At 47.4% G+C, this 9,510-nt stretch overlaps 1 protein-coding gene across 1 annotated transcript; it reads right to left on the bottom strand.

Moving 5' to 3' along the window:
- Nucleotides 1-295: 295 nt before the first annotated feature.
- On the bottom strand, nucleotides 296-6,266 carry LOC106490738 (zinc finger protein 3-like). The gene is made up of 4 exons (XM_067289799.1): nucleotides 6,203-6,266; nucleotides 5,099-5,312; nucleotides 2,605-2,691; nucleotides 296-2,145 (listed from the first exon to the last, which is right to left on the bottom strand). The coding sequence occupies exons 3-4, from the start codon at nucleotides 2,654-2,656 to the stop codon at nucleotides 1,226-1,228; spliced, it is 972 nt and encodes a 323-aa protein (XP_067145900.1). The 5' UTR covers nucleotides 2,657-2,691; nucleotides 5,099-5,312; nucleotides 6,203-6,266; the 3' UTR covers nucleotides 296-1,225.
- Between the last annotated feature and the right edge of the window lie 3,244 nt (nucleotides 6,267-9,510).

Below are 9,510 nucleotides of genomic sequence, written 5' to 3'. Positions count from 1 at the left end.
ATTTTCATTATTACTGCCAATTCTTTCCTCCCCCGTACCAAGTGATTGTCTGAGCTAGAATTCCTTTTAAGGACAGACTCCCTGTAGTAGTAGTATTCTCCTCTTCAAAGAAAGGAAGATCTCTTCAGAGGTCAGTTCCTTCTATTTTCTCATAATTCTGACTCCCCCATATTTCTTAGAAAGTCATTATTAAACAAGACTTCAAAACCACTCACAAAAAGTCACAGAAAATCCAGAAATCAATGTCATAATCACCTCTCTGTAATCATTAACAACTCAAAATCATAATGTCTGAGTTAAAAAGTTTTATGCAAGAAAAAAATGTTTAACATTTAATATAAAATCAAAGTTTGACATAGCTTATTTTTCAAACATCCTCTTTCTGTTCATCAACTGACAATTAGAAGATCACAGTTAAAGTCCTCCTAAATACTTTTAAAAGCCTTATAAAAACATTCATAAAGTGCCACGCACAAAAGCACCTTAACAAGAATTTGAGAGAAATATCTATCAGGATGTTAATCGTCATAATTGCTGCTGAGGACTAAGTTGTCAAACAGCAGCAGGATTTGTGGAACTGTTAATTTAACTAACACATAACCCAGCAAAATACAGTTCCATAGACATGGCCTCAACAGAGAGTCAGGTAGGTCTACAATAGGTATGTAGAGACACCAACATATTGTTGTAGGGTTTTAAAATAAATAGATGCTAACACCACCTAAAACCAATACCGGCAAGTGGGAGATGTAGATTCTAAGTGGGAGCCATCATCCCAAGCTGTGGCCTTATCACAATGGCAAAACCAAGGCAGCTTGTACAGGACACAGTTATAGATTTTAGCTATGTTTTTTTACAGGGATAAAAATCACTCCCCAATAAAAAAAACAGAAAAAGGCACTGATCCTTGGAACATTTCTGTGTTCTCCCTTCTGGACTTGAACATACCATAAGCACCTTTCTTGTCTCCATCCCCAAAAGAGAAGCTCAGAACTACCACCACACAGCAGTGAACATGCACTAGTTCCTTCTGCAGCAGCCTCCCTCCCTGCTTGAGTGTCTGGGCACTGCTCACAAGCAGATTTAACTGGAGGGAAAGGCTCTGAGGACTCCCACCCTCAACGTTCATGCCCCATATGGTGTTCATGCCCCAGGGAGCACCTGTGTGCCTTTCCAGCACCAGGTATCTGCCTAGGGTCCACACAGCCTTTATCCTCTCCCCCAACTACTCTGTATGGTGCTTCTGGTGGCGCACCAGCTGGGGCTGGAAACGAAAGCTTTCCCCACACTGGCTGCAGCGGTACGGCTGCTCACCTGTGTGGATGCGAGTGTGCTTGATGAGGTTGGAGTTGCCGCTGAAGCCTCGGCCGCACTGACTGCATTTGTAAGGCTTCTCACCAGTGTGGGTGCGAGCATGGTTGATGAGGTCAGAGCTCTGCCCAAAACGCTTGCCACACTGCCCACAAGCATAGGGCCGAACCCCCTCGTGTGCTCGCTGGTGCTGGAGGAGGTGGGAGCGTTGGCTGAAGCTTTTCCCACAGGCTGGACACTTGTAGGGCCGCTCACCTGTGTGCATGCGTTGGTGTTTGATGCAGGTGGAACTGTCACTGAAGATTTTCCCACACTCGCTGCACACATAAGGTTTGAGCCCGGTGTGGATGCGCTGGTGCTTGAGGAGGTTGGAGCTCTGGCTGAAGCTCTTTCCACACTCGGCACAGGTGTAGGGTTTTTGGCCCGTGTGGACCCGCCGGTGCTGGATGAGGTGGGAGCTCTGGCTGAAGCCCTTGCCACACTCCCCGCACAGGAATGGGCGCTCCCCAGTGTGCATGCGCTGGTGCTGGATGAGGTGGATGCTCCGACTGAAGCCCTTGCCACACTCGGAGCAGATGGTGGGCTGCTCTGTGCGAGGGGCTCGCCGTGTGGCTGCTGCTTGCCCTTTCTCCTGTCTTTTCACCAGGCTGCCATTAGAGCAAGGTGGCTTAGCCACCTCTTCCTCCTTCTCACAGCCACCAATCTGTGCCTCTGAGGAACTGTGCTGACTTTCATGGCTATTCCCTGAGCCCTCTTCTCCTCTGGACCCCACTGCCAGCAAGTCCTGCTGATCTGCACTTGCATGATCTCCTGGAAGGGGACCTGCCTCGCCACCTGGAAAAAATGTAGAAGTCTAATTGTGATTATTGCAGGGAAATGGCATGGCAGAGAACGGGCAAGCTGCTCTCTCAGGAAGCCTGGTCTACACTGTGTATGAGAAAAAGTAAAGTGAAGGCTGGTGGCAGACAGAAATTCAGCTGCAGGAGAGGCTGTATGGCTATGAGAGCGCAGCCTAACCATGCAAACATGAGCAGATGTGCCACAATTAGCAGTGCTGAGGACAAGGCTACAGGCATTTCCTTGCCCCCAGGAAATCTTTGCATTTTGTCTTCTTTACAGTATATGTGAGAAGACAGAATATTAACAGTGGACTGACAAAGACAGGCTGCCTGCTTGCCCTGAAGAGCAAAGAGCAGGTCACAACATAAGGCTGATGGAAAAAATAACACTGGGACATCTCAAATAGCATTTTGCTTGCTTCATGTTTATAAACTTATCTAACTTACTCCTCACCTGTGTGCATCTCCTCCAAGGCCTCTTGATCTTGTTCTTCTCCTTGGTCCATCTGGACAGTTATGCCAGGTTAAGCAATCAGGAACCCTTCTCACAAAACCAAACAAAAACATTCAGCAAGAGCTTGTCATATAGAATGTCTTAAAATCTACTGCCCCTGCTGAATATGGGGAACAAGCAGAGTAGTTGCATAAAAGAGCAGAATTAACTAGTGACAAAACATTCATGGACATCCCATGGACTAACGAGGTATCTGACATCAGATATTTTTTTGTTTTCTTAAAGGAGAAGTCTAGGTTGCCTCTCTTCAGATAAATGATATATATTAGGACATATACCAGATGTGTGGGACTCAGCACTGGTTGACAGGAATCATAGATATACCGTTATGCAAACATCAAAAATCAACGATATCTGCGTGTACAGGTGAATTGGAGACACTTCTGTAATATGGCAGCCACAAGGCTAATTAGTCTCCTAAAATTATTTTAATTGGAAAATGACTCTTTAATCTCCAGAACCTGATTTTCTTTGTTACTACCTCATCTCTTCTTTCCTCTTTCCCTCTCAGGCTGAGGCAAATACCAGCAAAAGCCTATAAAATAGGCAATATGAAGTATTTTCTACTCAGATAGAACTATACCAAGTCTCTGCTTGGCATCCCTGCTGAGTTCCAACAACTACCACAAATGCAATTGTTGGGCAGAGGGATCTTAACAATTCTATCAGCACCAAAGACGAGGATTTTTCCCTTCAGTATTTCTTATTTTAAGACCCAAAACAGCCAAACAGCAAGCACTAGTAGGTAGCATGAGGAAGGTAAGCAATGGCAGTTGCTGCAGAGAAAATGCAGAACAGAGAAAATATGATAAGAAAAAAAAATCACACTTTTTTAAAGGAAGAATTAAAGAGGGCAGGGAAAGGAAACCAAGTGGATGAATCTAGGGCTGGAGTCTGAAGTGAATCACAGCTACAGCTGAGACCACATAGGGGAGTATTTTTAAAGCATATTGCTTAAAAAAATTGCACTGTGGATTTTTTTTTTTTGCTTTTATCTTTAGTTACCTAAATGCCAGTTAGCATCACTTCAAAAACATACTCTGTGACCTCTGCTTCAAGCTACCAATATTTGTTTATTTATGGCTGAGCCAAGGGAAAATTATACTTTGGACAGCTACTTCAGCTCCAGTTGCAATCAAGTAACTGGACAGATGGGCCCTGATGAACACGAACACTGTAAACTGATGGGTACCTGGTCCTGGACCACTTCATCCATCATCAACGGCTATTTAACAAGAGGCAGTGGGTAATAAGGCATTACCTAACAGTGCCAGAATCAAGGAGGCACTCAGATGAACAGAACAGTTTTGCACCTCAGATGCTAGTGGTTAAAAAGCCACCAGTCTTGGAGTCTTTAATCCTAGGTGGCAAAGGTGTTGGTGGAGAGAGAGAGTGAGGGAGGCTGGAAACTTGAACTACAGAACCGTGAAGAAAAAAAATATTGGAAAAGCAAGAAGTCTTAAAAATTTATGACCTGAGTGCCTACTCTAAATATTTTTGAATGCTGAAGTGCACCACCCCTGCAGATGCATCATTTCAGGCTGTTCCAGACTGATATGCAAAGGGAGATTGCTTTCTGCAGCCCTACAGCTCTAAGGATTTTGCCACTACTGAGATATTTTGCTACTGGTATCCGCTCAACAGTTCAATAGTACAAGCCAGCCAAGCTATTTCCATGCTGCATTAGGTACCAGCATGGCCCACCTCTGCTTTAAAGCAGGAAGAATCAGAACCCTGTGCACACATGGACCCTTCACCGAGGCAGCTAACCACCAGCAGCAGGGTTTCTCTGTGAAAGCTGTCAGCAAACAGGAACTTAGGAGAAACAAATCCCTCAACATGTGCTTGTATTCAGAAGCGGTACTACCCGATATTGGCATCTAACTAAATGTCCAGTAACAACCACCAGGGCAAACATCTAAGCAAGCAGACACAGTAGAAGGAAGAGTTTCTTCCTCAGCCTGCAAAAATTTCTGGTTTGTTTACCACTGACACACTGCTGCTATGGCAGATATGCTATGGCAGCCCAGCATAAAGCAGGCAGCATTTGTATTACTAACAGTCTAGTCTGGATTAAGGAAAGAGTTTCTTCCCCATGATCACAGTAATGTCACTGAGAAAAAGAGAGAACAAACCTCATCAATAGAGGGGATGTTCCTGTAGGGATTATGTCTGTTACCAGTAGAAGCACATCCTTGAGTGTATTGGGTTCTTCTTGAATGTGGAAACCAAGGAGAGAGGGAGAATGTGTGCGAGTGTGTGTGGGTGAGCAGGATACTATATGCAACATCCACAGCTTTATTAAAGCAAGGTATGAAGGGCATCTAATTTGGACCTCCAGCAAACACACCATACTATTCCTGGGGCCTTGATTTTAGTATTGTAATAGCATATACATATTTTGTAGCTGGGTCCTACAGTTTATTTTCTTTACCTTGGCTGTTTACAATCAACTACTTATTTTCTCTTCGGACCACTCAGTTCTGTATTCCTCTTGTACCAAGGTGCAGAGGTTATGCAAATTAGTCTAGTGTAGAGCTCCATATTTTCAGATTTTCATGCTCCTCGGGATCCTCCAATCTGCTCCTGAAGGGCAGTGAGTGGCAAAGCACTCTCTGCATCGTCACCCTGGGCACTACAGCACAAACCTGTGATTCAAAAGAAGGCCACAGATGTTCAAAGCTTCGTCCCAAACTATTCCCTGGGATAGATAATGCTTATAGTAAGAGCAAAAACTTAATACAATTTTACCACAGAAAATAAAGTTAATTATGCAGCTGGACAGACATTCCCAGCAGTATTAGACTTGTCTTGGGTGTGATGGCAGCCCACCTCTCTGTACCATCAGATCTGTTCATGAACTATAATGCAGTGACTCCTTTATTAAAGGGTGGGCAGATACACATCAATACCCCCATTTCTGCTCCCTGCCTACTGAGGGAAGCCCCCCGAGCTCCGTGAGGCTGCAATGTGCACGCCGCACCTCGTTGCCCCGCTGCTGCTGCCCTCACCGAGGGGCGAGCAGCCCCCGCGCAAGAGCCGGCGCAGCCAGAGGCGCTGGGAGCGGGGAGGGGAGGGTGCAGCTGCGCAGGAGGAGCAGCCGCCGCGGAGCTGCTGCGAGCGGGGTCAGGGGCGCAAAGCTGCCTGCCTGCAGCAGAGATTAAAGGCACTGACCGGACACTGGGGAAAGCTGTGCTTTTGGCAGGTGGTAGGTGAAAAGGGATAAACAGGGAAGAAGGGCGCTACGGGGAAGGGATGCAAGCAGACGCGGATGGGAACTAAAGGGGAGTCTGATCTGTGAAGGTGAAAGTTAGCCCTCCCCGTCTCCGAGCTGCCTTTATATTTCTTCTCCGGGTGGGTCCTCCCTTCGCGGTGCCGACAGACAAAAGCTCCGCCGCGAGCTGGCCACCCCCGAGAGCCGGCGCAGCCGCCGGCGCAGCCCCCGGCTCGGCCCTCGCCGCCGCCCTCCGCCCGGCCGACAGCCTGCGGGAGTCCCGTCCCGTCCCGTCCCGTCCCCGCCGCGCCGCGCCGCGCCTACCTGCAGGGCGCCCGCTCCCGCCCGGCGCCTGCCCCGCCCCGCCCCGCTGCGCGGCATCGGCGGCAGCTTCCTGCTCCGCGGGCAAAGGGCGCTTCCTGGGCTGGGCGGGGCGGGGCGGGGCGGGGCGGGCCCCGCTGCCCCCCGGGCCCCGCCGCCCTCGCGGGCGCACAGCAGGAAGACACCTGCACAGCTTCGGGCCCCTCGCTGTAATGCCCAGGTGACCCTCTGTACCGGGAAGCGCGCCGCAGAGGGGCTCTTCGACAAGGTTTCAGGGCAGGAGGGATGGCTTGTTCTCGTTTGTGGTTGCTCTGAAGTCTTAAATTGGGTACCTACCGCAGCGCTGTTGCAGGGAAAAGCTGCAGGTGACAGTGCCTGTGAATATGTATTTTTGCAAAGCCCTGTAATAATCCTGTTGTGTATTATCCTGACGTTATAGCAGGGCAAATGGAGCAAAAGTTAAAAAGGCACCTCTGGGGTCACGCTGGGCAAACTGGTGGCAAGAGGCCAGAGAGAAGCCTTCACATTCCCCCGAATTTTGAAACAGCAGTGGTGTTTTATGGCCCATAGGCAGAGGTAGTGAGGAGCAATTTCCAGAAATGCTTTTCCTTAGGTCAATCAGATACTTTGACATCAAACTGGGAAACTTAACTTTAGGACAGAACTGAAGCAGCTGAAGGCAGTGCACATGGTACTGTCTGTAGTAGGAAACTAGACACGAGTCATTTCACAGCAGCTCTTTGTGAAGACACTATGCCATGTGAGGGTGGGGAGGAGAAAGGAAGTCACTTTATTCTGGATCTGTTACTTCATTTGGAAGGTTTCCCCAGGGAAGAGAATGCCTGCAGCTGTTTTTATGACTGGGTACTTGCTCTTCTTAGTTTCTGCATACAACTCATACCTGGAGGAAAAAAGGTAGAAGACTATGCTACGTTATGTTTGCGTGAAACACACGGCAGGAAATCTGAGAGCTCAGGTGAACAAATGAGTTCTTCCCTCATTTATGTTACAGAAGTGTTTCATATACTTTAGGTGACATAGGAAAGGATTAACTTAGGTCTCAGCAGTGTACATTTGGGCTGCATCAACAAGTCCTCTCCCCAGGGAATTCCAGGCAAGACTCAGCACTCAGAGCAGTCCCAGGAACATTTCTACTTACTGGTGTAAATGAAGCAGTGCCATTTTGACATGCTCACTGTGGCGCAATCTTCCAGAGCTACGCCAGCAGGCCACTTTCCAGCACAGCATGGGGGCATTCAGTCCCTCGGCCTCATGCTGTAGGAAGTCAGATTCCTGGGGGCTCTACCTCAAATTTGACAGGGACTGGCCATCTGGGGGCTACAATGAGACCATAGCTTTTCTTGCCATTGTGACATGGATACGTCAGAAATGAGGTGAAGTATGTTCCGGCCCACTTATAGGGTCCTTTCATACCACTGACCCAGCTATGAGCTAAAAAAATGTAAGATGGTGTCCCTGAGGGCCATGCCAGTTGCCTTTCAGTGCGGTTGGCATGTGCCTGCACACTAGGCTGAGTTGCTCTGGATCTTTGGGACAGTGCTGGTCAAGCTGTGAGGGTGCACAGCCCTGGCCTGGGGCTGCTGAGCATCCAGCTCTAGGCATCCACCCTGAAGGAAAGAGTCCACCAGGCCCAGGAGCCTCAGCTGCAGATGCCAGCCAAGGCCTGGCATTGTAGCTCCCACGTCCTCTGGGGAGTGACATCTGGGTTTCCCTATGTGTTTACCATGGAATGGGGAGCGGGCTGGAATGCAGAAAGAGCCACCCTGTGGCCACAGGCTAAGAGGCAGCAGGTACCTGTCCAGAGATAGCTGCACGCTGCAGTCGGAAAGGTTGTAAAAAAACAATCTGCTTTTCACTTTGGCTCCTGTATCCTCAACGATAAATACGCTGCCCCCCCCCTTTTTTTTCCCTCAAAGTGACCATTCGCTATGATGCTATAGAAAATTGCCCAGCCCTTTTAAGAGCTAAAACACCCACATACACAGTATGTGCTTAGTAGTGGTACACAAAACAGGCTGGCAAGGAGATTAGGACTGGCCAGGTGCAGAAAGAGGTAGCTTTCAGGTAATCTGGAAATCTTTCCCACTAACAAAGTGAAAAAATACCAACCACTCCCTCACCGCCCCACATTACCTTTGCACTTAAGGCTATTGGTACCAAGGCACAAAAGTGATTTGAATTAGTCAGAAACCTTGGTGACTGTCTGCCCTAAATTGTGCAGTGTTACAATAAAAGAAATGAACAGGGTTCAGTTTTGTCATGCTTTGTTTGTTGAGTCTGAAGCATAAATTTGCATTGAAAACTTTTCCTGTTAGAGAAGTGACGACTGTCTGATATGGTTCTTTAGACTGACAGTTTTTAATTTCACTGTGGACAGATGGAGAAATGGTCATCATCAAAATAAGCTGAAAATACCGAAACAGAATGAAAAGGAAAACGTAGCCCCATCAATTTCTAAAACAGTATGACTATTATTCTGAAAGTCAGGCACATTTCTAAGCAAATGTGCTATGCTACAACATGACAAGGGTGCAGCAATGTGGAGCGTACATAATCAAAGTACATGTGTATAGAAAAGAATGAAAGAGGAAGTAATCTTGTACTTGAAACTAAAGTACCTTTCATGGCTTAAATGCTGAACAAGAGAGCATTACAAGGTTTTGCCATGTACAGATTCTGACTTGTGGCTCATAAAGGCTAACAGACATCAACCTGCTGTACAGCATCAGTGAAGATAGGAAAACCGATGAATCCATTTCCAAACATATGAAGGAGAAAAGGGTAATCGGAAACCCTCAGTATGGATTTACCACGTACAAATCCTATTTAACCACCCTGGTTGCCTTATATCCAGAAATGACTGGCTAGATGGGTGTAGGGAGAGCAGAGGATGTAATACACCTTTAGAAAGGCTTATGATGACCTACTGTCTCCCACAGCATTCTCATTTGGAAGCTGAGAAAGTATAGGCTGGACAAACAGCCTGTTGGATAGGCTGAAAACCGAGTGGTCCTCCAGGCTCAAAGGGCATAATCACTAGCTCATGACCAGTAACAAGTGGAATCAGCCAGGGGTTGATACTGAGGCCAATACTGATCAGTATCTTCGTCAGCAACTTGGATGATGAGATGGAACGCATCCTTGGCAAATTTGTAGGTGATACCAAATTGAGGTGGGACGTTTGACGTTTTCAAACAGTAGAACTTCAGTTCCAAGGGAGCCTGAGAAACTCGAGGCTCATGCCAACAGAGACTTAGCATAGTTTAAAGAGAACGGCAAAGTTCCTCACC

The sequence above is a fragment of the Apteryx mantelli genome, chromosome 1 (assembly GCF_036417845.1).
Source record: "Apteryx mantelli isolate bAptMan1 chromosome 1, bAptMan1.hap1, whole genome shotgun sequence".
Classification (NCBI taxonomy): domain Eukaryota; kingdom Metazoa; phylum Chordata; class Aves; order Apterygiformes; family Apterygidae; genus Apteryx; species Apteryx mantelli.
This window is presented reverse-complemented; position numbering and strand designations above follow the sequence as displayed.

Excerpts from the sequence above, each read along its gene's own strand:
- LOC106490738 (XM_067289799.1), bottom strand. The coding sequence starts at position 2,656 with ATGGACCAAGGAGAAGAACAAGATCAAGAGGCCTTGGAGGAGATGCAC. Across the intron at positions 2,146-2,604 it reads CTTGGAGGAGATGCACACAG|GTGGCGAGGCAGGTCCCCTT; the intron begins GTGAGGAGTAAG and ends CATTTTTTCCAG.